This window comes from Tiliqua scincoides, chromosome 5 (genome assembly GCF_035046505.1).
Source record: "Tiliqua scincoides isolate rTilSci1 chromosome 5, rTilSci1.hap2, whole genome shotgun sequence".
In the NCBI taxonomy this organism is placed as follows: domain Eukaryota; kingdom Metazoa; phylum Chordata; class Lepidosauria; order Squamata; family Scincidae; genus Tiliqua; species Tiliqua scincoides.
In genome coordinates this window covers 50007097-50034903 of record NC_089825.1, presented here as the reverse complement: position 1 = coordinate 50034903, position 27807 = coordinate 50007097, and the positions used below count along the sequence as shown (strand labels likewise).

Here is a 27807-nt window from a genome sequence, read left to right as displayed (position 1 = left end):
ACAGGTTATAAACACCACTCCTAACAATCTGAACAAAATTTTGAATTATGTTTCTCTTTGAAGGGCTAAGCTTTCTGAATTCCAAAATTTAAATATGATTTTCTTCTAAAGAAAGTAACACATACACTCACTCACACTTGGGGGGGGGGAGGAAGAGAGAGCATGCTAAAGAGTTAGAGTGAGCAACTATCTCAGCACAACTCCATTTTATAAATAACAGGTCAACAAATCAAGCTGAATATTTGTACATGTCAAATCTGTCTTTTACTAAATCAGTGCATCTTTAGGATGTTACAAAGAGCTATTTGTATCTATTGGCACTATTGGCAGTGCTATCTTTTACTAAATCAGTGCATCTTTAGGATGTTACAAAGAGCTATTGGAAAAGACAATCATACCTGTTAATCTGTAATTGGGTACCCAAAAATAGAACTGCAAGATGCAATGCTAAGTAAGTGAAATTACTTTCTTGAAGAACAGACATTAAACAGCTGCAGAGAAGAATCCAAGGCAGACTTAGTGAAGGTATTTATCAAATCTACTGTATACTGAAATCACTACATGCCAAGCACAGTTCAAGGCAGCCTACTCAAAAGGAATAAGGACTCAGACTCACCATATTGTTCCTGTCCTGGTTGTATTTGGGAAGTAGAAAGAAAAAAAAATTGAATTTAACAAAAATGGCTCTTAATGCAATACCTAGAACAATCAACTACAAAGAGCCTTTCAAGCCAACTCACTAGAAACATGATCACTCTTGGAAAAGCCTGAAACCTGAACCACATCTCCAACAGGTACAGCTAGTGGACACATATATTTCAAGTGTGCATTACTGGTTCAACCCAATGTACAACAGCTCTGAAAAGCTCAGCTACAATCCTCATGACATGTGTCATCTACCAACTGAAGCAAAAAGCAATCTATACACAGAACTAGTTCCTCACTTCTTACTTCATTCCATTTAAATTTTTTAAAAAAAACCTAAGATTCTGATATTGTCACATGGAGCAAAATATATGTTCCAAATATAGTTTTTTTCCCCCACTTGTATCATATTTTGAGATTTGGGATAGCAGAGATTAAATGTGAAAGAACTGAACAGAAGAATCTTACCCTCTCCCTTACCATTTCAAAAGCAAAATAAAGACAATCCCATACTCCATAAAGCCACAACAGAGCCAAAAGCCCACATACACCAAGATTAGTAATAAGAACAATCAGCAAGCAGAAGAATGGGGACCCAATCACAGGAAAAGAAAGCAAGTACAATGAGAGGATAAAGGGAATATGATTAAAGGGAAAATATAACCAAGTGGTTGGTGTGTCTGAGGTGTTTACAAACACACTTTTCTAACCACTTAAGATCAACCATCAGGAAGCAGAAAATAGACTTCCTGTCATCAAGAAAGTGTGATATTTTACAACCACAAAAGTCAAGTACACTTCATAACTCCTGCATTATAATACAATTCAAGTCCCATTGGAAATTATTGGGATTCAGTTAGTCATAATCAACTTTTCTCCACTGATTTCAAATGGTGCTCAGCAGGAATTCATGTTTTTTGGATACAGTTCAGTATAACATGAAAAAATTCCAGCTCATACATTCACCACTTAAGCATGATGCGCAACCCAGTTGCCACATCTTTATGGGAAGGTAGCAGATGAGCTGGCAGTGCCAATTACTGCCTCAACCCCACACTTTTCGAGTATTACAAAGAAATACTGATGCTGATTAGGCAAGTCCAGTTGACACCATGAAAGATTAACATATATTAAAAACCTAGTTCACAAACACACCAACGTGAGCATGACCAAGATTGCTCCAACAATCTCAATCATTAATTGAACCAATCAAGTAGTCATCCTGACTTATGGAGAAAGAATAATGAACATTGGTGCCCAAAGTGCAAAGAGAAGGTAAAGAGCCTCACCTCTTTCTGTGCTATTCCCATTTTGTCTCTCCAGTGCATCAAAACCAAATCTACTTTCTCTTTGGCAAATTTTTCAACTTCTTTAGCAGCTTTTCCCGCAAGTCTTTGCCACTCTGGTACTTTATTAAACTTGCCATACTGATCCTGTAGAACAGAGCTCATCATTAATCAATATTCATTTCTTGGGAATGAGACACTTAAATGCTGAACAACTTAAAACAGCTTTCAAGAGTGCCATGCCCCTAAAAGAGACAGCACACTAAACAATATCACCCACATTAACAGAACATTAAAGCCTATTGAAAGGTGGAAATATTTCACACTTACATTTGCAATTTTCAAGTTATCTCTAATATGCATCCGATCAGCATCTTTTTCAGGAACAGGGTCACTACTGTCCAAGTACAAGAGCAAGCCTGATGGCTAAACACATAAGACATCCATAACATTTTCTTGAATAGAATTCAACGAGAATAGTAAACCAGAATAGAACTACGAACTACTCAGTAAAGCATATAAAATTCAGTGGCTGAGCCCAACTGAAGAAATACTGCTCTAATATAACAAGGAACAGAATCCCACATATAGCAAACCGCTTCTGTTTGTATTTGCATCGAGAGAGAGAGGATGAGGACATGATCACAGAGTATCTGGGTCAGTATATACAGCAAAAGATATTGTACTAATTCAAGATTAGATATACCTCTCAACTCTCTGATCAATTCTCACTATTTGGGGCAGCTTCTATATTTCACTACCTTTTATGTCTGTGGACTTGAAATTTCTTACCTATTCTCCCCCCTCACCCAGGTACGCGACATGTAGCATGGAGTAGGTTTGTCACATGCAGCACGATACACATGTATGCTACCTTCAAACATGTTTGTGCACATATTTTCCCCCTACCTGGAAAAGTCTACAGCCTATACAGGTAAAATGGCCCTTTGTGTTGATTTAATTCCCCTTGCTCCCTTCTTTTTCCCCTTAGGTTTCTCTCAACTCTTTTCTTCTGAAAGTAGCCACCAGCTCCACTGAACACGTCTCTCCAAGAATATGAAGGAACCTCTGACAATGCAAGCAAGTGCAATTTGAAAAACGAAAATCCTTGGGAAATACCAGGATTCATGCAACAACTCATGTGCATGCTCTAAGGCAGGAGTGTCCAAACTTTTTGGCAAGAGGGCCACATCATCTCTCTGTCACTGTGTTGGGGGCCGGAAATAAAATTTGAATAAATTTACATAAATGAATATATTAGAGATGGACTTTATATGAATGAATGAAGGTCTTGCAATAGCTCAAGGCCTATAAAAAGCCTTGCACAAAGCAAGCCCAGTGTTTCCTCTGCTGCTGCATCACAGATGTCAAACAGCAAGCAGCCCTTGTTGCACAGCTCATGCGAGAGAATAGTTGTCCTCATGCTGAGAACAGTTGCGTTGGTCCAGCGTGGGCTCCAGCAAGTCTCTGGAGGGCCAGAGGCTCATTGGAGACTGGAAGTTCCCTGCGGGCTGGACTGGGAGTCCCTGAGGGTCGCAAGTGGCCCCCAGGTTGGGGTTTGGGCACCCCTGCTCTAAGGGTTCGCTACATCCCAGCTGCTATCTACTGAGATTAAAGCTTATAATGAATAAGGTTTATTCACTATTCCACTATTCTACTATTAGGTTTATAATTATTCTGAAGTATACATTTACTGAACACAGGTTTCTTCTGTTGTTGTTGTTGAACAGCCAAGTCAACTCCAAAATATCATGAGTATAATTAAGGATGACACTTAAGGCACTTACCAAAATACGCTTCAACAAGTTCAAAGCAGTGGCATTTTCAGCTGTCCAGAGGCCTACTAAATGTCTACTCAGCTGTCTGAAAAGTGAAAAGACAGAGCAAGCAAAGTTTAGTCTATATCAAACCTTTCACTCCACTATTATTCCATTTAAGAATCTAAAATCCACCCCAATTTGCTCTGTTTCTTTGATTTGTAGCCTGTACCATCTCAGAGACCCAGGGAAAGTAACACTGATGTGAAAGCAAATATAAAAAAGCAACCTACATTACCACACTGGTTATCTTTCAAATTGTTATTAATGCAATTGTATTGGTTTTCAACATCTTCCAATACCTTTGCTTATGAATTTTCACCCGATACCCTCCTGCATATCAAGTCTATATGTGGGGACAGCAAGAGTAAGGTTGAACAGGACTTTTCACTCATCCCAGAAGTTCCATGTACAGAGATCAGCTTCAATGAGAGAAAAGGTGGTACCATATTAGGAAGGAAAAGTATCACAGAAGCCAGTGTCAACTTACCTATTTGTAAGCATCCTTTGATCTGTGCTTATTGTAAACATAGCAGCATGCAAGTGACGAGGTAAGGCACCTTCACTGAGGGCAAGTTCTTGCATTTTTGTTGCTATTTCTTTATCACCCTCCTTTGGAAATAGGGAAAGAAAATGAGAACGACAAAAGAATCTTAATTAAGACATTCTGCAGTTATAATATAAATTACTGGAGGGAAGAAATCTTGATAGCAAGTATCACACTGCTACTTGCTTGATAGCAAGGTATCACACTGCACTGTTTTCTTTATTTCTGCTCCCTTCCTTACAGGGACCTGCTCCAATTAGGACTTGGCAGATTTGAAAGACTGCTGATTTTTATGTTTTCCAAGTATGTGTGACCATTGTTCTTTTATGCAAGAATGCCTGCCTTGGTGCAACCTGTGATAAACTGCATGGCATACAATCTACACTGGTTGGCAAAGAGTTTCTGAACGACCTTCTTAAGCCTGCAATATTCCACTGTCAGAAGGAAAGTGAATTCCAGGAGAAGCCAGGCTGACTAAGGAGTGTTGCTAAGCAGAATAGCTGCCCTAAACAGGAAGATGAACACTGAATCTACATTCAACACATGGCTGGGGAACAATGGTGTTTCCAAACAAAGAACAAGGGCAAGTGCAAAAGCTGGATGGGTCTGAGGAACATTTAACAAATGCAGATATCTGGGATGATAGCCAAGGATCAATGGTAACTGCAGCTGAAGGGGGGAGCAGGTCTTATTAGCAGCTGCATTAATTTCCTGGCTTTCAGTGTCCCATAATCTGCCCCAAATACTCATTGCCCAAAGAGTCCAGCGGGAGACCAACAGAATGAATTTAGAAGATAAAATGATGGAAACCCAGGGACTGCCAGTTATCAGAAAGTAAAGCTTGAAGAAGAGGAGCTTGTCCTACACTGAAGCAAACACTGAGCCAGAATCTGGCCCAAGCTCATCTATATTGCCCAGCCTCCAAACTTAAGGTTACATATGGAGTACGGTGGGCTAAACCAAAGGTCTTATATAAAAAAGTTGAAAGGATTCTCTCAACCTCCAGAATGAAGGCTGGCAGCCAAATCTGAATCCCATAGAGGAGCTGGGCTGAAATTTTAGCAAGTCAAGTCAACCTTTATTAGGCATAAACATTTGGTAGGTGAAGACTCTGTACAGAAACCGCAGAGAGAATATAAACCTAAGTAGTACACAAATATATGTATATGTGCACACCTACATGTACACACAGATACAAACGTACAATACATTTTACATACAAACATGAATTATTTAAAAGACAGAAAACAATCAGTTACTCTGCAGATATTGCCAAAGATGTAATGTACTCAGTGATTACTTGCTACAGAAAGCTTGGCTCGATTCAAATTACTCAAATTTAGGAACTGTGCGACTGAGAGGGTTGTATGCTCTACATCACCTGCTAGAAGGAACTGAATTATAGCTTTCTCAGAATGCCCTGTTTTAGCATGGAGCGAGAAATTGCTGTCTTAGTGCTTGACATCTGGGACGGTACAACATAATGTGTGTGGATGATTCTACTTCACCTAAATTGCAGCTACATAAACGATCTTCCCAGGAGGCGTTTCTAAATAAGAACATAAGAACATAAGAACAGCCCCACTGGATCAGGCCATAGGCCCATCTAGTCCAGCTTCCTGTATCTCACAGCGGCCCACCAAATGCCCCAGGGAGCACACCAGATAACAAGAGACCTCATCCTGGTGCCCTCCCTTGCATCTGGCATTCTGACATAACCCATTTCTAAAATCAGGAGGTTGCGCATACACATCATGGCTTGTACCCCATAATGGATTTTTCCTCCAGGAACTTGTCCAATCCCCTTTTAAAGGCGTCAAGACTAGACGCCAGCACCACATCCTGTGGCAAGGAGTTCCACAGACCAACCACATGCTGAGTAAAGAAATATTTTCTTTTGTCTGTCCTAACCCGCCCAACACTCAATTTTAGTGGATGTCCCCTGGTTCTGGTATTATGTGAGAGTGTAAAGAGCATCTCCCTATCCACTCTGTCCATCCCCTGCATAATTTTGTATGTCTCAATCATGTCCACCCTCAGGCGTCTCTTTTCTAGGCTGAAGAGGCCCAAACACCGTAGCCTTTCCTCATAAGGAAAGTGCCCCAGCCCCGTAATCATCTTAGTTGCTCTCTTTTGCACCTTTTCCATTTCCACTATGTCTTTTTTGAGATGCGGCGACCAGAACTGGACACAATACTCCAGGTGTGGCCTTACCATAGATTTGTACAACGGCATTATAATACTAGCCGTTTTGTTCTCAATACCCTTCCTAATGATCCCAAGCATAGAATTGGCCTTCTTCACTGCCGCCGTACATTGGGTCGACACTTTCATCGACCTGTCCACCACCACCCCAAGATCATCTGTCACAGACAGCTCAGAACCCATCAGCCTATATCTAAAGTTTTGATTTTTTGCCCCAATTTGCATGACTTTACACTTACTGACATTGAAGCGCATCTGCCATTTTGCTGCCCATTCTGCCAGTCTGGAGAGATCCTTCTGGAGCTCCTCACAATCACTTCTGGTCTTCACCACTCGGAAAAGTTTGGTGTCGTCTGCAAACTTAGCCACTTCACTGCTCAACCCTGTCTCCAGGTCATTTATGAAGAGGTTGAAAAGCACCGGTCCCAGGACAGATCCTTGGGGCACACCGCTTTTCATCTCTCTCCATTGTGAAAATTGCCCATTGACACCCACTCTCTGCTTCCTGGCCTCCAACCAGTTCTCAATCCACGAGAGGACCTGTCCTCTAATTCCCTGACTGTGGAGTTTTTTCAGTAGCCTTTGGTGAGGGACCGTGTCAAACGCCTTCTGAAAGTCCAGATATATAATGTCCACGGGTTGTCCCGCATCCACATGCATGTTGACCTTTTCAAATAATTCTATAAGGTTTGTGAGGCAAGACTTACCCTTACAGAAGCTATGCTGACTCTCCCTCAGCAAGGCTTGTTCGTCTATGTGTTTTGAGATCCTATCTTTGATGAGGCATTCCACCATCTTACCCGGTATGGATGTTAGGCTGATCGGCCTATAGTTTCCCGGGTCCCCCCTCTTTCCCTTTTTAAAAATAGGCGTGACATTTGCTATCCTCCAATCTTCTGGCACCATGGCCGTTTTGAGGGACAAGTTGCATACCTTAGTCAAGAGGTCTGCAACTTCATTCTTCAATTCCTTAATAACTCTTGGGTGGATGCCATCAGGGCCCGGTGACTTATTGATCTTTAATTTATCAATGAGGTCTGAAACATCTTCTCTTTTAACCTCTATCTGACTTAACTCCTTGGTCAGGAGGGGCCGTTCGGGCAGCGGTATCTGCCCGAGGTCTTCTGCCATGAAGACAGATGCAAAGAACTCATTTAATTTCTCTGCCATCTCTAAGTCTCCTTTTATCTCCCCTTTCCCTCCCTCACCATCCAGAGGGCCAACCGCTTCTCTGGCGGGTTTCCTGCTTCTAACATATTTGAAGAAGCTTTTATTATTCCCCTTAATGTTGCTGGCCATGCGTTCCTCATAGTCTCGCTTGGCCTCCAGTATCACCTTTCTTTTGCCACAGTTTATGTTCCTTTTTATTCTCCTCATTAGGGCAAGACTTCCATTTATGGAAGGAAGCTTCCTTGCCCTTCACAGCCTCTCTAACTTGGCTGGTTAGCCATGTGGGCACCCTCCTGGATTTAGTGGAACCCTTCTTTCTTTGCGGTATACACCTCTGCTGGGCCTCTATTACTGTTGTTTTAAGCAGCCTCCATGCACTCTGGAGAGATTGGACTCTTTTTACCCTCCCTTTCAACCTCCTTCTAACCAGCCTCCTCATTTGAGGGAAGTCCGCCCGTCGGAAGTCAAGGGTTTTTGTTAGAGATTTGCCTGGTATTCTTCCCCCAACGTGCACGTCAAAACGGATCGCAGCATGATCACTGTTCCCCAATGGCTCAGTAACATTTACATCTCTAACCAGGTCCTGCGTACCGCACAATATTAAATCCAGAGTCACCTGCCCTCTGGTGGGCTCCGTGACTAGCTGCTCTAAGCCACAGTCATTTAGCACGTCAAGAAATCTGGTTTCCTTATCGTGACCAGAACACAAATTGACCCAGTCAATATGAGGATAATTGAAGTCCCCCATGATTACAACCCTGTCCCTCCTTGTCACCTCCCTGATCTGTTTCCTCATTTCAAGGTCCCCATCCGATTTCTGGTCTGGAGGACGATAGCATGCCCCCAGTATTACATCGCTGCACAAGCCTGGTAATTTAAATCTGCCATGTAAGTCATTAGAGGGGGTCACGTTACAACGTGCCAAGGTAAAGGCCCTTCTCTCCAGGGGGTGCACTAGGAGGGACAGATATTTTTGGTTGTTGACCACTTGTAATTTTAATATGAAAATTCAGAGGGGAACATTTTTTCTGTGCTGCACTTAGAATCTCTTGCCTTTCTATATCATATAGTCTGGTTTTCACAAGTCTGGTAATAACCTCTGGAGAGGGAGCTCCTTGTAGATCGACCTCAAGGCCCATCTGTTGAGTTTTTTTTATGAAATAGTACTAGGCAAGGGGTTAACGTTGGATCAGTCTATAGCCCCTTTAGCAGCAAGTCGTGATCAGCCCTGAAAAAGACTTTGGCCCAGTATTTTAAAAAACTGGACCATGCATGTAACTCCAATCTGTGTTGACCTGATTCCAGGCAGAGTGCTGCGTAGGGAGAAATTTTAGCATTAAAAATGTGCAGAGCTGCTGGGATGAATGAATTGCTTCTCAAATAAAAGAAGCGTAAAATGGCCTGAGATGAGAATATGGCTGATTTGAGTACCAAATTACATTGAGGGATCCATGACCATCTGTACTGGAAGTTCAATTCCAGATACTTAAACATCTTAACCTGTTGGATCGCCTTGCCATGGAAAACCCAAGAATGGTGTTTACAAGGATTTCTCAAACACTAAGATTTTAGATTTGGTGTAGTTAAGTTGGAGGTCATTGACAGAAAGATATTGAATACAACCAGCTATCAGGCATTTTAACCTGACACATGTCCTGGATATCAGTTTCATCTCATCTGTGTACCGTAACAAAGGTACCCGCCAATGACTAAGTTTGGGGCAGTGGGAGTCAGTGGAGGCCAAATGCATTGATAAATCATTAAGGACTAGATTAAATGAAGTGGGGGCAAGGACACAGTCTTGCTTCACTCCTTTATTAGTATGAGAAGAGTCAGAGAGGTTTCCTTAAAGGCTCAATGTGACCCGACATGTAGTATTGGAATACAATCTCTTGATCAGAAATAATCTGGGGTCAGTGCCTAATTTAGATAATTTGGACCATAACAGAATTCTGATAACTGAATCAAAAGCAGCCTTCAAATCTAACAAGGCAGAAAACAATTTAGAATGCGGCTTAGATAACAGCTTCTCAGCAAGATGTGTTAGAACTAGACAATGGTCCAAGAGATTTGCCAGCTCTAAAATCCACTTGTTCAGCTCCCAGAATGTCATACTTCTCTATCCATGATGTTAATCTGTTTTAAAAAAAAATGGAGTGCATACAGTTTACCAGGGACAGAAAGAGGGCCAATAGGCCTGTAATCTGAGGGCAAATCCTATCTCCTTTTTTGAAAATAGGTATTACCTTTGATTGTAACCAAGATCCAGATAGAATTCCGGTTTTATCTACCCAAGTAAATAGGTCAGCGATGATAGCAGCCCACCATAGGGGTGCAGCCTTGATTATATGAGAGGGAATTTTGTCTGGGCCAGCCACTTTACCATTCTTAATCTGACTAATGAGTGCCACCACTTCATCAATTGAAACTTGTGGCCACAGGGGCACTTCAGCTAACACAGTATAGTTAAGGTCAGGCTCCAGAATGCAATAGTCAAAAAACAAACTCTTGAAATTTGCCGCCTGAAATTATTTTCCAAAACATTTTTGAATTATTGGAGATCACAGTCTTTGCAAGGAGGTGCCACCTAGCTCACTGAGAGCAGAATTTAAGAGCATCAGCCAAGCGCTACCTTGTGAAAAAATAACTGGGGAGCAGATTAGAACTGTGACTGTCTTTATACTCTTTGTAAATCCTACGAAGGTCCTTTTTTAATGCTTTACAGGTTAGGTCTAAATCTTGGAGATAGCAGTTATTCCTTATTCCAGATGGAAAGGCTTGATACTGACCCAATGAGTCCACTAAAAAATTAATAAAGGCCCCATACATGTTCAAGAATTGATCCAAAGAATAAAACCTGGGGAGTGATGGCCCACTAGGTAAGGAGCCACCTGCTGCCACTAGGGCCAAAAAAAAGAAAAAGAAAAAGACCTTAGTTTTCTCATTCCATTTGATTTTAACTGGGGGGGAGGGGGTGATTCAAAAGAATGGGTTGCTAAAAACTGATAGTTAATTATTCCACTTACGAAATACATGCCTGAGACTGGAGAATGAAGCTACTGTTCCCTTGGTCCCTACCTGTCTCTTGCAATTTTTAAAGAGTCAGTACATACTTTCTGGATGCAAGGGATTTTCAGTGTAATTTTGAACAATTTTAACTTTATGCATCAGCTCTGGAACACAACCCTCACGTAAGATGACGGGCACCTGCACTGCTGCAGGGAAGTCAAGCCAAGCCCACAGGCCTGCTTCAAACGAGACACCTGTATACAACTTCTGCGGAAGAGAACATTAGAAAATATTCTTTCTAAAAACATATCCAGATGACTATTTTACACAAGATGTTTGATGCTCCCACTTCTAAGGGTACACAAGCATGCACCGGTATCTGTGGGGGTTCTGTTCCAGAACCTGCTGCAGTTATGTGAAATTGTGGATATCAGGGAACACTTCCCCTTCAGAGATCTGCTCCCCTCATCTCTGGAGGGTCTTCTGAGCCCAGCACAGGCCACATGCATCTGCCTGCAGCCTCTGCTGGGCTCATTCTGATTCTTTGAGTAAAATAAAGTCACTTGATTTTTTGAAAAATCCGAAGTGATGTTTTATAAGGCATTAGGATGTCCGGGTAAAGACTCAGTTGGAAGCGAGTTGTTTTTTTTCCAGAAGTGACTTTTTTTTACTCCAAAAGCCAGTTTGAGCCCAGCAGATGAGTGCGACCTCTGCTGGGCCCAGCAGACTCTCCATAGGTGAGGGGAGCAGAGCTCCGCTCACCTTTGGAGGGGGCATGTGCATGGGGGGGGCGCAAATCAGATCTGCGGATAAGTGAAATCATGGATATGGAATCCATGGATAAGGGCCCCCTCCCATACAACATGAAATGCACCAAAATAGTTACATAATAAATCTTACCTCTATAATTGCCTTCATAACCAACCCAGCTCCCTTTACAATGGCCATGGAAGGGTGCTAAGAGAACAAGTGACAAAAAAACAAAATGAGTACAGATCAATATTTTCCAGAACATTACTTATACTCTCCAAACAGGAGAGAATTGAGATACTGAGAACAGGGAAAACACACCAAAACTGCAGTTGTTGTTCTAGCTCTCATTACCTGTAAAATATTTTAATAGGAGATCTAGTCTAGGATATCAGTTAACCAGCTGAACATATTCCTAAATAATAGAGACTCATTGTTCTTAGATCTATACAGCAGTACATAGTGAAGTAACATGAAAATATTATTGATTTATTCATTCTGTTTATATCCCACTTTTCTCCCTTGAACAACACCCAAGGCAGCGAAATACTGCTACTCCCCACCTGGAAGTAATCCATTCTATATAGGATAATGTCACATGTAAAATGGCCTTACTATAACGTTTTGCTTCATAAAATACTTTGTGTACAACTCTCTTTATAGCCAGGTTTCAAAAAGCTACTTTAGGCATTGCAAAGGGCTTTGACATACCCAATGGAATTTTTAATATTTTTTTTTCCTTTTGAGTAACAGGCCCTTCTTCTATATGACAAATTGCTTTTTCAAACTTACAATGCATGCTGCACTGTCTTAAAAATATGAACTTTGAAACAGAAATACAAATTTTCCCTCAGAGCCAACTCATCTAAAGCATTTGCTTCAATTTCACAAACAAAATAAGCAAATAGGGACAGAAACACAGAACCACCTTTGTAGTCCTTTGTTCACAGCAAGCTCACCTGGAAGAGCTTAAAGAGGGTTCTTCCGTTAGATGCAACCATTTCTAGCAACATATCGAATTGTTGCCCTTCAGTAGTCTCGCTATATGGAGCACAGAGGGCAAAGGTAAGGAAGTCCAAAAGTGAACTAATAACTAGGGCACCCGTTCCATGTTCCTAAAATGAAAAATATTTGAGAATTTCAGATATGAAAATATTTTTCAAAGCCGGTCACAAAAATCTGTATGGTTCATGAGCTACAGAGAAGTGACCCTATTTGTAGTTTTGGCTTCAAAATGTACAAGACACTGCCTTCATGTAAGTTCCCTAATGCAGCTATCCAGATAATGTAATATTCAAAGAAGTCCTAAAATCAGATGCAATGGTAAATCACATGTCCACTAAAAACCATGATCAGATGGTTGAAGATCTTTGCAAACTTCCAAACTGTCTATGCTGCACACTCTTCAACCCACCCTTTAGCATTCAAGAGATCTAAATGTGCAGACTTACCACATGGGAATTGAATTTCTCCAATAAGTTTTCCAGAAACTTCTTTGAAGAAAGAAGGGATGCTTTGTTTAACTGTTCTTGCCTCAGGTCATAGTCATCGTGCATGGGCTAGGCATAAAGACAGCATTTGATCAGAACTGTTTTAACTCCTCAATCTTAGGGAGCCTCCTTTGCAAACACTCCAATGCTTGAGGCTACAATTGTAGCAGCAATAATAGGAAACCCATGATAAAAGTTAAAGGTTTCAAAGGCAGACCTTGTTCTATGTATTTCAAAATAAGGAAGCCTGCTTATGTATGCCCTACATCAAGAAAACACCTACTCTAGAACCAATTTCTTTCCTTATGCCACTGCTCCTCCCCCAACACATCAAGGAAGAGTGTACAGTCAGATGATCTCAGAGTTAAGGAAGTCTGGACAGCAAAAAATGTGAAATGATGAGCACAGCCCTTTATACTGAAGAGGACCTAATCAAAACAAGTACTTTAGCAGAGGGTACAGGTCGAACTACAACTTTTCTGGTAGCAATTCTGCATCTCTCTACCTAGGCAACTTTCTTATAAGCGTAACTTGATGCATAACTCAACCAAAGTAAACCACCCTACTTTTTAAAATACTAGTTTTCTTGCATATAAAAAGTGTTAAAGGTCATTTTACAAAATTATAATTTGTTCAGCTGATGTAGTTAAATTAACATGACTGATCAAGATATTACAATGTATCTAATCGCTATCACACAGTGACAGAGTGCATGCTTTGCATGCAGAGGCTCCCAGCTTCAATTCCTGGCATTGCCAATTAGAAGGATAGTTATTCTATACTACCACACTTGAGTTAAAGTACTTACACACATGAGGGCACAGAGCATATCAATGGAAGCATGCGTTACTCCATCATTGTTTCTTTTAAGAGCCTTCACAACTTTCACACCCAGGCGCTCCCGAAATCTGTAAAAGAACACAGCAAGGTATTAGCTAAGTACTGAAACAGCAGCAATATAAATAATCTAAAACCAAGAACTACCTACCAAGTTAAGAAGTTCAAGACAGCCAGTGGGTGGCAGAAGATACACATCATTATAAACTAATGTTAATTACTTCCTAGTCACCAATTTCAACACAATATAACCTGGCAATTGTGAATAGCACAGCTGTCACAGCAAAACTAAAAGCCTTAAGCTCATGCTTAAACTACAGATGAGTGTCATGGGATCCTGTCCCTAATGGAAAATCAAATATATGATTAAGTGCAAATGAGGCTTATATCAAACATGCAAAAAAAAAATATGGAAATGAGCATTTGCCATGGAATAATTGCAAGTTTGGATACAAAACCCAAGTGGATGTTCTTAGCTCTTCATTTTTCATTGCATCATAGTCCTGTTTATTCATACAAGACACTGGAAATATGTCATTCAGATTAAAAGGGGGTAGTAAAGCAAAAAGGGGTTGGGATTGTCAAAACAATAGAAGCTAATATGACAGATCTAGATTTTAGTAAGGATCTCAAAAAGTAAACCACCTTAGAATAATTTAGGCTGGCTGCTGTTCAAAGTACCAACCTTGGAAGTTGTGTGAAAGCAAGGAATCCAGCTTTTGAAGCAACCAATCTTCTAACTGCTTGGAACTGGCTTTCAAGCTCAGCATTAGAAGCTGTAACATCACCCTCTTGAGAGAGCAATGCTGTTATGGAGTTATTTATGAGCTTCTCTTTGTTTTCTGAAAACAGGCCCTAAAGAAAGAAGGAAACAATGTCAATCTTTTCCTCAACAAGAGAACATAAAAAGGGTATAAAACACTCTCTTCAACTTACATCTTGTGTAACCGCATGCAGAACTCCACTGTATGAAATGTTAGCGTTGAACCTAAATACAGCATCTGCGAAGTTGCCATCTGCAATGAGATAAGGATGGTTAAAACATGTCAGATGGAGCATGTAGGAGAGTTACATGGCAAGCAATCTCTGCTTTGTGGAGATTTACAAAAGCACCAGCTCCAGATCTGAAAAGACAAGACTTACTTGGAGGTGTGGCCAAGAATCTCAGATGAAGACTTTCAACTTCCTCATCCACTGGCACACTCAACAGACCCCACCGCTGGCCTTTGTCGGTTGGTGTCATTTTCACACAGACATCCCTATTGCCAGAGGCTCTTACACCATCTAGCAAACTGGCTAACAATGAATCCCTGGGAAAAGAAATTGTTCAAATGTTTTCCTATTGCAGTGTTGGATACTGAAGTTAAGAACTGTCAGACAATATGCCTGAATATGCTCACAAGCATTTAAGAACATGCTCTAGTTATTTTTATGCAGAGGAATAATTTACGGGCACTTGAAGGCAACCATGCTAAACACAGAATATTTTATAGTAGAACCTTTTCAACTTGATAGTGCTTTAGATTATAGTATATAGTAATCTCCATCGTGACCTAGCAAAGGGTGAGGGAAGGGAAGAAATGTAAACTTTCCTTCATATACATTGACTGTGGTGAACACCACCACAGTTTGAGAGATAACAGGAGAAAAACTAGCAGTTTAAATGGGTAGATCCTTAAAAAGGTGATTGGAGGGATAATAAAATTTTTAGACACTTTCCATTAAATCCTCTTCACAGTAATATTCTTCTCTCTGTAAATATATTACTGACTTGGTGGTTTTCGCACGTGCTCGTGGGATTAGTTTTGGGGGGGCCTGTAAAAGTTACACTAGTTAAGTAAAACTTACCTACATTTCTACTTTTCTTTTATCGTATATGGTGCATTGCTTTGCTATGTGTGTGCAATACTACTACATTCCTACTACATCATTGCTATGGGTTTATTTTTTGGACTGTGTCCTAGCCTACATAAACCAGCAGGGAAAAGCCATTTTCAGAGTACTATTTGAATCTTCTCAGGTTTCCGTGTGGGCCTGATGGCAAGTTCAAAGAGTCTACTGAATTCCCTTTTCAGATGTGGCATAAGCTTGGTTCTCATTTTAAGCTTTGCAGAGATACGAATCAAGTTTAAAGGCACAGGTAGTCTACAATAGTGACCATATCAGGTAAGCACCTTGCCTAAGGTTACGTTAGTAGTGAAGCTAACCATATCAGGTAGGTTTGCCTAAGGTTACTGTTCTTCATCTGACATACCAATAAAGCAACTGACAGTCAAGAATATTTAAAAAAAGATACCTCTCTGTTGAAGAATATTTTCGGATTTGTCCCTTGATAAACTCTATGGTAAACAGTTGTGGATTTTCAGAATCGCAAACTAGTGCAAATACCTTGAAAAGAAAGTGTGTCAAATTGGTAACTGTACTAAATGTTATTATTCTGTCATTCATTTTTTAAAGTTCCAACCTGAACAAGAGTTGCTTAGGGAGAATAAAAACTTTAATGACTGTAACCTTTAATATTTTTTCCAGATCCAAATTTCTCCTTACCTCTCCTAAGGGTTTCAGTGTTGCAATATTGTATGTGGCTGGGTCACGTTCCACTAAGCAAGTTTCTGTAAGAGCCAATATCCTTTTCACTGGCTCCTTAAAAATGGGGGGGGGGGGAAGAGACATTGTACTTGTTATTAGAGATATGGATGGAAAACAAAACAGAGATGTCATATGTATTTAGAAACAATTTCCTTTTTCCAAAGCTTTAGCTGTAATATTATTGCCCATAGATTCTATGATTTTTAGGTTATCCAGGAAAAGCTCCAGAAAGTATTCAGTACCGACACTGACAAAAACCTTGACTTTAATTTAAACAGCACTGAAATTACTACTAAACTACTGTATAATATTGAGAAAGAAGAATAACTTTTTCTATGATGGAGAGAGTTAACTGACAGCAATTCTAGCCATCTTTACAGAGTTTTACATAAAGATGACATGCAGGTTTTTTTTTTTTAAAAAAGAACTATCACATGTAGAATAAAATGGCATATTTCATTTCCTTTCAGACAACCATTTCTGCAAATTTTGTAGACAAAAATAGTACACATGCATGAAACAACACATATGTGGTTCAATTACAAAGAAGAGGAGCAAGGCAAAGAAGGTGGCAGTAGATCTATATCTATATGCAAATAAAGGGGAACTACACATTCAAGATATAAGCAACACATTTCAATTTCAGCCTTACCGAATGTCTAGGAGATATCTTTTGAACAACAAATTCTGCTAAAGATGTAATAGATTCATCATTGCTATATTTCCCAAAGCGAAGACCCAAATACTGTTCAAATTCTAAAGGTTCTTTTCTTGTCCTCAAGGAGATGCCAACATAATTGCCAGCATGTTCTATTGCACTTTTGATAATTTCTTCCCTTTGCTCGGAAGCAAAGAGGTGCTGCAAATTTTAAGAGAGACTTCAGTAAATTCCTTGATATGAAAGTACTACAAAACACCAGAACATTTGGAAAAGCAAAGTCCTCAATACAATGATATTTGTAAAACTAAACAATGTGAATTTTTAAAACACGCAGGTTTATTACATTCTCTCAATCATTCACATGCTTAAACGGAAAATTAAAAGTTCTGACATAAGGTTAAGCCATATCAAAATCTTAAACCATAATTTAGCATTACTGGAATAGGCCTATCAAATTTTAATAAATCACTTGTTCAAATTATGGTTAGATCAAACTGAGATTTGCTGGCTCCAGATGTAACAAAAAATTAGAATTTTAAGCCAAAGGGAAGCTGTAAATTGCCTTTCCTTTGCATGTGAAGAGCTTATGTTAATAACCTAACACACTAACATTTAGTGACAGTTTAAGAATAGTATAGTTACATCTGAACTAGTGACCAATCACTACAGAAATAATTCTTATTGAATTTTTAAAAGCAATCATGTTGTATATTGAAAAATAAAGCAATATCTATATCAAACAAAACAAGGTTATAAATTATAATTTACTAAAGACTCATCATACGTTGTAGCTCAAAACCCTCTCCAAGAGAGTTATATTACAATAAGTACTAACATGGAATGCTAGATAGCGTTCTGACCTTGCCAAGCCAACCACTAGAGCAGTGTTTCTTAAACTGTGGATCAGGACCCAATAGGTGGGTGGCAAGCCAATTCCAGGTGGTTCGCCACTAATTTCAATGTGTATTTTTAATAGACTTGATGCTGCCATGGTATGTGACTGCATTTGGGGAAATGTTACAGATCTATACTTTGAACAGGTTACTATGTATATGCTTTTGACTACAATAGTCAATGGAGCTTACTCCCAGGTGTGGATAGGATTGCAACCTTTGGTAAATTTTCTTTTAAACAGATTAGCAACTGCTTGAGAAGGTTAGTTGGGTTCTTTATTTTAAATAATTTTTTAAACTTATACTTATTGTAAATTTTTAGTTTATTTAATTAATTGACTTTTTTCAGATTCAGACACCTTTATTAGGCATTATTAAGCATACAAAAAAAACATACAGAAGTGCACAAACATAACATAGCAAACTACAAATAACACCTATAACCAAACACTTCAGAGAGTAGGGGCACGCTTCAGATTAGTCGCCACGATTTGTGAGATAAATTTAGCTATCTGAGAGACAATGTCAAAATCAGTGGAGGTTAATAAAAATTGCAATCTAGCAAAATCCTCAGCAAGGGTGTTAAGGTGAAACTGAAGGGCCAGACATTTCCTTCTGGCCTCATTTTGAAGTGGACAATGAAGAAGATGGTGGTCTAACGTTTCTACAGCCCGCTGAGGACAGGGACAAATTCTTTCCTGAAAAGGAATTCCATTAAATCTACCCCAAAGAACAGAGGATGGAATAGAATTACAACGGGCCACAGAAAAGGCCCTTCTAATCTTTGGGCATTCCAAAATATAAAGATAATTGGGAATTTTGCCTACTTTAACCGGTAAGTGATAAAATGTGAACAAGTTTTATTGGCTGCAGATAAAATATTGGAGAAGTGAATATCCAGGAGTCTCCCTTTAATGAGCCTGAAAGCCTCGGCTTGGGACAGATGACCAAGTAAGTCAGGCTCAACTCCCAATTGTTTTATTTTTGCACTCCAAAGTTTATCAGAGAAGTAAGGGTCAACAAGGAGGTGATATAAAAGAGTGTTAGGGTCAGAATTATAGAATATTTTGAGCCAAAATTTAATCGCTCTAATCCACGCCAGTGTTTCAAGTTGGATTTGGCCTGATTCAAGACAGAGCACCGCATAAGACACACACCGGGGCAAACCCAGTGTGCTTCTTAAGTTGATTGAATCTGCTCTAGTGAATTATTGAATGACCTAATCCAAAGTGGAACCCCATATAATAATTGGGGGGAGCATTTCGCATTGAAGGCCTTCAACGCCGCCGGAATAAACTTGCCACCTTTACTGTGAAAGAAGCTGACAATGGCTTGCGAAGAGGCTTTAGCAAGAGAACGAGCCATATAACAATGGGACCTCCATGCTAAATTGTACGCAAAAAGAATGCCCAAATATTTAAATGTTTTAACCTGTTCTATAATTTGGCCATTGAATCTCCAAACACTTGGACTCCAGGATCTTCCAAAAACTATAATTTTAGATTTGGTATAGTTAATTGTAACTTGTTAGCAAAAAAAAATTCTATACACTTACTGATCAGACGTTTGAGACCCAGGCTAGAACGGGATAAAATGACTGCATCAGCAGCGTAAAATAAAATTGGAACCTGCAAATCCCCCAACCTAGGGGGATGACCGTCAACACTAGCCAGGGAAGGAGCCAGGTCATTTAAAAAAAGATTAAACAGTGTGGGAGCCAGCACACAGCCTTGCTTCACCCCCTTGTTGGTGGGGAATTCATCAGTATAGTTGCCTAATTAATTAACTTGATTTTGTTGTATTTAAAGAAACTGTTGGGATGGTTTAAAAAAATTCCTGATTGATGATGTCACTTCTGGCCATGACAGCACTTCCATCGGGTCTCAACATATTACCATTCTATAAAGTGGATCCTGGTGCCAAGAAGTTTGTGAACCACTGCACTAGAGCACACAAAACTCAGGCAATTCAGACTCAGGCACAAGTGAAACAGTATTTTGTTATGGTACTTACTAGTCTGCTAAAACCTCCATAAAGTATACAAAAGCCTCCTGGATAATCAGAGAGATCAACAAATCCTTCAATATTTCTGTAGTCATAAGAACATAGGATTTTATTTGTTGCAGGATTAATTTGGTCAAAGCCACCAGGAGTCACTTCTAGAATGACAGATTTTCTTGTATCACTCCAGTGGTGCTTGTAGCAGTTGTATCTCTGTGAAAAGGAGATGGTAATTAAGTGAAAATTCATTCACTCCTACACAGTAGTAAAGCAACTGTTAAATACGAAAAGAATGAAGTTGTAGAAGTAGACTTTTATTCTAACACAGGTGACAGAGACAGCTGAACCAATACTGATGCCACTCCCCCAACAGAGGACAACAAAAACAGATACTTACCTCAGCTCCTTCTTGCACAATCTTCTTTGTAAAATAGGAAGTGCAGGTTATGTGCTGCACTCTGTTTTACTTAACAACATGGCAAGGAAGAAGCCAGGTAAGTGGCTGCTTCCCTTCACTTCTTCCTTGTGCGATCCCTTAAAAGGCAGGAGGAAGGAATGAGAGTTGGGGGACAGTGGCTCACTGCTGCCCACACAGGTTTTTGGGTGCAGGCAGCACCAAACTGGTCACTTTTGTCACTCCTTCCTCATGCCTGCACAAGGAAGGATCAAAGGGGGAGAGATATCAAACTGGAAAATTCTCACTTGCTTTAGGTGAGCGAGAAGTGGAACAATGCAGTTCATGTCTGCAGGAACCTGGAGGGAGTTAGAGGCAGACTGGGGTGAAGGGTACCCCAAACTGCTCCTCCCATTGCCCACTCTGATGCAAGCCACATTAGGTCTCCTCATGGTTTAGCAGACCCTGACAGGCAGCCATACATATGAGTATGTTTTTCAGTGCTTCAAACCAAACAAATGCATCAGGAGTTCTTGATGTTTGCTACAGATAGAACCTTCGTTGCATTTTTCCCCAACATGGAGAGCAAATTCATGTAAATAATGTTCAAATTGCATAAGTTGCCTCACAATGATCCCATGGAGTATATTACTGAATGTGCCTGAAATGTACAAATGCTGAAAACTGCTGTTAACCAGTTTCCCAAACACATACAGACTATAAAATACTACACATGTGATATAGTCACATGTGACATTCTATGTCTCATACGAGCCAAGATGAATCAATGAATGACTCCTCCAAGAAATAGAACTTGTTTATGCATGACTGATGGCTGTGAAACAAGAGGTCATCAGAAAAAAAATGGAATCTCAAGCCCTGTTAAAAAAATGAACAGAATCACCATAGATTCTTAGCTTCCCTTTCCATCACTCATAAAAAAAGAATAAAGCTTCAAGCAAAGCAAATGAAAGCTTAATATTATTTTGAAAACAGCACAATATTCTAGTAACTAAAAGATGCTAAATGAACACTAGTGCTCACAAAGTCTGTGGATGACACTTGCTTTTAAATGTAGATAGTCATGGAGTATTTGATTCTGTTGCTGACAAAAGGTACCAAGATTTGTCAGATCACAGGACAGGAAAGACATCAGTGTAATGCACTTTCCTAGACTGTGTCAAGATCCTCCATTTTCACATATGTAGCAGATTAGCTCCATTTATTCAGTTCTACAAGGATTCAGGAAATTCTACAAGGATTCAGGAAGAAAATTCATATCCCTATGGGGTAAAGAATATGCTGAGTAAACAAATACATATGGCTCAAGTGAGTTATGCTACTTAGTAAAGGAAGAAAACACAGACATTAACAAAATGACTTGGCAAAGGAGAAGTGTCCTTCCCAGCTCAAAACACAGTGACCTGCAGGAGCCTCAGAATAAAGATAGAACTATGAAGAATTAGAAAACCAAGCAGAAGAAATACTTACTCTTCCAGTGATTTTTCCTTCAGCAAAGTCGGTTCTGAATCTCTGGAAGACGAAAAAAGGGGTAATCACTCCAAACAGATTATGCTACTAGATGAAATGCAAACACGGAAGCACGGAACAGACTGAATTTAGAGAACAGTCCAGTTCAGACATAATTTAAACAACCAATCATGCTTTTAATTCATGCTTCAATATTGAAGATAAGGAAATTAGAAGATTTTATTTGCAATTTGTAATAAACTAGTTTGCTATTTTGTCCAACAGCAGCAAACTGTTTGCTAGCTAGTATAAATGGAAGCTACTAATCTCCCTACCTTGCAAGCAAATGGGAGGGGGAAGAGCGGCCAGAGACCTGCCATGATTAGTGCTCATAAACCAAGGATGACCATTATTGCTGTTTCAGACATTCTTAACTGCTGTTCTGGAGGCTCTCAGCTATTAAAAAACTTTACTAGGAACAGCATGCATCAGGAAACAATTTTTTTTTTCATTTTTATTACTGTTAACAATACAGTGCAAGGCAATGAGAATCAGGTTCTCAAACCAGCAAGTTCTTACCAGGGCTTCTGTAAGGAGCTCTGTTCTGTGTTCTGTAGAAAACTTAAGTGTTTCAGACTTTTTTCCACTTCCCTTACGAAATGTGAGGCTAAATTCTGTTCCTTGTCCTTTTCCAACAGGGTTGATGCTACAGATGTCTCCATAAGGCCACTAAACCAAAAGATCAGAGTCTGAGAATGGTTCCATTTTATTCCATAAAGCACATGAATAACTGCTCCAATGAGAGTTACTGAGAGAAGGTATGGAACAGGGGTGCCCAAACCCTGGCGCTGGGGGACTCCCAATGTGGCCCTCAGGGAGACCCCAGTCTCCAATGAGCCTCTGGCCCTCTGGAAACTTACTGGAACCCACAATGGCCCAACGCAACTGCTCTCAGCGTGAGGGCAACTGTTTGACCTCTTGCGTTAGCTATAGGATGAGGGCTCCCTCCACTGCTTGCTGTTTCACTTGTGTGATGCAGCAGCAAAGGAAAGGCCAGCCTTGCTTTGTGCAAGGCCTTTTATAGAGCTATTGCAAGACCTTCATTCATTCATATAAGTTCCACCTCCAGTTTATTAATTTATGTAAACTTATGTAAATTTATTTGAATTTTAAATGCAAATTAATTCTTTTTCCCCTGGCCCCTGACACAGTGTCAGAGAGATGATGTGGCCCTCCTGCCAAAAACTTTGGACACTCCTGGTATAGAACAATGTGCTGCCACTTTACTAGAAGTGTTAAAGTATATTTGAATCTTACCCTACTATACTTGAATCCTATACATGGATAACAAGAGTGATTAGGCCGACAGCTTTAGAAGTCGCTCTTTGTTAGAAGACCAAAAATAGATGACAAAAATAGGAGGCCAGTACTGACAACACTGAGGCTTTAGGGCAGATTCAAGGCTGGCTTCGTGCTTCAAGAAGCACTAAGCAAAGATCCTTCCAGTGCCCCCTTCCACAGGAGTACATCCCCAATAAGATGATAGCAATAGGGCTCTTTCCAGCCCTTCCCCCTCATGAAACACCTCCAGGCAGTTGGCATTCCCCACTTTCTACCCCACATGTACCATCTCCCATGGGAACTGGGAAGAGGAAAAACATAGTCAAACCATTAATTCACGAAATTAAAACAAATCCACTGCTTAGTCTCTCAGAGATTCACTAGTACAAATCAACTTACTCATTTGGGAGATAATTTAACACATTTCAAGGAAGCCATTAAACATTTGCCATTACCTGATTTGTAATTTCAAGCGTATTAGGATTGTACGTTGTGATGGCATGAGTTCCAACTGAAAAGACTCGCTTATACCTAAAACATACAAACAAGAAGCCAGGATTCAGCTTAAGTGCTCTCCAAGGCAAAAAAAACTGTAACAAGTGATTTGTGTAAAAGACGTCTCATCAAATTTTTGGACTATATACAAATGTGTAAATGCCACTTTTGTTTTCAATATTAATTTAAGGACTACTTAGTTTTTCCCTGGAGAACCTAAGAGAACATTTAGTAAGTTTAACAATTACAACTCCAATATTTTTTATAGTGTGCTGCTGTGTGTTTCAGATCATTATAAAACAGATGTTTTGAAAGTTGATTGAAATAGAAATTGCTACCAATATTTAATATGAGAAGGTGGGATGCCAATGACGACGTATCTTAATAAAATTACACAAGGGCATACTGCAAGTGGAGCTCACACATTTCATTTTAACACAATATTTTGGGGGAAAATTATCCAAATATCTATTTAATATGATTCTGCAAAGATATGCCACAAACCAATGAAGATATGGGCCAAGATTAGCCAGCACCTTCCCCAAGGCCTATTAGTAGTCAGAATACAATCCAAGCTGTGGTAGCTTACAATCAGCACTGTTTGTTCAGCAAATGTGACTTCAGGTCCCCCAAGCCTGTGCACTCCCTCCTTCCTGCTTCAGCTTGTAAGCTATCCATCCTGGACAACTTAAACCATGGCTTACATGAAGCCATGAACTTTGGTTTAACTCTGGCTCCCACACAGGGATGTTTGTGATGTGTTTTACATCCTGTTTGAACTCTGGTACTACATCCTGGTTTATGAAATTGAGTTAACACACAGTTCCTAGCCTGGCAAGAGTCACAGAGTCATGTTTTAAAGAAACCAGGATACTGCCACTGAAGATCCATGCCAGAGCTCAGTTGTCAGAGACAGTTCATGGATCTGGGAACTTCAAGTCATGTTCTCCAATTAAACAAATAGTTTGTGGATCACTATTAATAACTTTTAATCCAGAAACCTTCATTTAATTAATCTAAATATTTATGTAAACTACTATATATAACACACATAGCAATGCCCCCCCCCCCCAATACACTTTGAATAGTATCATTCCTTGACAGTACAGTCAGGAAACTGTCACCCAGGTGATAACTGTCAGCCAGTTCTAGAGGTGGTTACATTTCCCATGAAGGAGCAGAACTACAGGCTGGGAGCGCTCCTGGATCCGGTCTTGCACCTGAATACCTTTGTACTGGCTGCTGTTGCTCATGTTTTTGCCCGGCTTAGGTAACTGTATTGGGTCAGATCTAACTAAGGTTGCCCGTGCACTGGTTGCACTGCAGTGGATTACTACAATTCTGTTTATATGGGGATATTCTTGAAACAGAAACTTCAGTTAGCACGAAATGCTGCTGTGTGACTGCTGATCAGCAATAGACATGGTGAGCACATCATGCCTTCCCTTCATCAGCTGCATTGGTTGCCAGTCTGTTCTTAGACACAATTTAAGGTGCTAGAGATGCCATTTAAAATCCTTAGCAGCTTGAAACCTGAAAGACCACAGTTTCAAAATGCCTACCCCAAGATTAACTTAGGTGAACTACATGAATACCCACCAACTTGGAAATGATGTGAGAGGGTTTTCTCCACAATCACACACCATTTCTGGAGCACCTGGCTCCAAGGTACAAGGGTGAATCCATTGCTACCAGCATTCTGGCAGTGGCTAAAAATGTTTTTGTTCCATTTAGCCTTTGGTGATAACGTTTATATTGATCTGCTCTATTTTCTCTTGGTTTATGGTTCTGATATTCTGGTTAGTCATAGCAGAATTGTTTCAGACATATTGTTTATTTTTATCATCCTATTTTAGTATGCTGGGCATCCTGAGTCTCTCCCTACTTGAAAAGCAGGGTGCAAATATTTTATATAAATAAGACACTGCTATGAAGAGCAGAAATACTGAAGATCATTATTTCAGACAGCTGATTATACCACTGACAAATTAGTTCTGTTTTTCACTTCAAAGTTTTTATGATTGCTGCCACTACTGTACACTTTTGGGTGTCCCCCTGCAAAGTAATCCACTTTGAGTGTCTTCCCCAGATGAAATATTGATTTATCTTTAGGCAATATGGAATTCATGCACTGCTGATATCCATGCACTTACTTCACACTGATTACACATGAATACGATCCAATTTACCTGTAAGGGACCCTGAACACATTAATCAAGTTGAGATGTTAGAAAACAGATTTCTCAAAAGGCTAAAAAGGCTTTAGACCAGAGTTTCCCAATCTGGGGGTTGCAACTTCCCCAGGACAACTGGAAACACTGAATTTTCCTTAAAGGGGAGTGGTGACCAGCGGTGATGTCAGGACAACAGCAACAGCACTTCCAGGTTCACGCTGCTGCCAACAAAGTGAAAAGGGGGTTTTCTGACTTACCAGGCTGCGGTGGCTGAAGATGCCACAAAGCCCAGGTTCTCACTGCTGCCACTGCCGGGTAAGACTGAACCCTATTTTTTACTTTTGGCTACGGTACGAACCCAGAAGTGACATCGCCACCACACTGCCAGTCGCCACCCACCCAACTGATCACAGCCCACAAGGATTTAATGGTTCCTCAACCTTTGTGTAAAGGTTGGGGAACCACTGCTTTAGGCAGAATGCAACAGTCACAAATGCAAAGTTATTTTATCTAAATTTAACTTTGGAAAATTCTCCATAATATAGAGCCTTGAGTCTGAATCAAGTTACACAGAAATAATACAAACGGATGCTCCACTTCTGCCCTTTAGTCACCTTTTTAGTGCCTATGGTACAAGAAAATCTAAAAAACTCGAAGGAATCAGGAATTTCATTGTTTTTTTAAATTTTAGTCTTTTAAATCTTATGACACTGAATAAGTATGTATCTAACTCTTTGATCTCCCTGGAAGAAACTATCAAGGTAACATTTTTAACCAGATTACTAAAATCGAGTACTGTATGGCCAAAATGGAAAGTCTCATTTAAATACATCACGGACAGGGCAGCAGTATGTAATCCTAGGGTCAAGTTTGACTATTCACTCTTCATGCAGCTGTACTCTCCCACTGGGGATCATGATAAGAGCAGAGGTAAAAAGTTAGAGCCATCAAGCCACAGTTCCAGTTTGGACTGGAAGTATGCTGTAGCTGCCATTTTCATTAACACACAGAGCCAAATGACATGATTAATGCTGAATCCAGGTAGGCCCTTAATTTATGAGAAACACAGTCCAAATGCTTAGCTATACAAGAAACAAATCTGCTAACCTTTATAAAAAGAAAGGGAAGGTGTAAGAGAAGGAGGTTGTTTTTATCTTTCAGTCATTAGCAAGAAACATTCAAAACAAGACTTACTCCTAAAGTTAAGTTTCTTTTTTGGAATCTCCCAAGTTGACATTTTAGAATGATGAAGCTTTAAATCAACACAGCATGTAACATTTATAATAGAGTATAAAAGGCCACCATCCAATGTAGGACTCAGTGAGAGGGCATTGGTTGAAAATTACATGCAACATGGTTCTGGAGAAAAAAAATCAATATCTAATCCAAACACAGACACGGTTTGGGAAGTCATGGGAGCTTGCTATAATGATCAAAATAGATCAAGGAAGGGAAGCATAAAATGGGCAATAAATAAATGAAATTTTTGTGCTTATAAGCCATGATCCCTTCCTGCAGCCTGTTTCAAGTAAGCTGATAGTATGACTCTCTAATATTGAAGGGGTGAGTATACTTTGCCCCCTGCCCCGCAGAGAATTTGTTGTAACAGCAGTTAAAGTGTTTGAAGTGAGAAGCACTACACTTCAAACACTTGAAGAGCACCACTACAACACCAGCACCACTACAACACCACAAATCAAATTACCTGTGTATTATGGGTAGATATATCTGATCAAATAGGAAGGATTGGGATATTAGTGAAATTACTTTTCAATTTCACAAACGTACAGAAAGGGGTCAAAACTGATTATTCAGCAATAAAGTCTGAAGCTAAGTAATCTGTTGAAACATAATTCTAAATGAAGGCAAGCTCCTCAGTAAGTAGGCAAGTCAATAAGGATATTTACATATCCGAAAAATCAATAGGAGATTCTAGAATAACTATGGTTTTCAAACCTGCTCTGTTAAAACTGATCAATTTGAGACCTCACAACTAGATACCAGAAACATACTATAATAAAGCATAAATTACT

The 27807-nt window shown here is 39.8% G+C and overlaps 1 protein-coding gene across 2 annotated transcripts in view; it reads right to left on the bottom strand.

The window, feature by feature from the left end:
- The window catches only part of DNAJC13 (DnaJ heat shock protein family (Hsp40) member C13), a 75663-nt gene that overhangs the window by 37233 nt on the left and 10623 nt on the right, over positions 1–27807 (bottom strand). For both annotated transcript variants that reach the window (XR_010794521.1, XM_066627885.1), the window contains exons 3-21: positions 23561–23636; positions 22344–22493; positions 21786–21827; positions 19913–20113; positions 16998–17204; positions 16304–16399; positions 16053–16144; positions 14900–15066; positions 14693–14772; positions 14442–14611; positions 13728–13827; positions 12881–12988; positions 12389–12544; positions 11580–11636; positions 4239–4360; positions 3719–3794; positions 2262–2357; positions 1935–2078; positions 617–631 (exon numbers count right to left, since the gene is read on the bottom strand). Coding sequence is in view for 1 of the 2 variants with exons in the window: in XM_066627885.1 (XP_066483982.1) it covers positions 617–631; positions 1935–2078; positions 2262–2357; positions 3719–3794; positions 4239–4360; positions 11580–11636; positions 12389–12544; positions 12881–12988; positions 13728–13827; positions 14442–14611; positions 14693–14772; positions 14900–15066; positions 16053–16144; positions 16304–16399; positions 16998–17204; positions 19913–20113; positions 21786–21827; positions 22344–22493; positions 23561–23636 (2155 nt within the window). In the remaining variant the exon portion in view is untranslated. The remainder of the gene's footprint in view (positions 1–616; positions 632–1934; positions 2079–2261; positions 2358–3718; positions 3795–4238; positions 4361–11579; positions 11637–12388; positions 12545–12880; positions 12989–13727; positions 13828–14441; positions 14612–14692; positions 14773–14899; positions 15067–16052; positions 16145–16303; positions 16400–16997; positions 17205–19912; positions 20114–21785; positions 21828–22343; positions 22494–23560; positions 23637–27807) is intronic.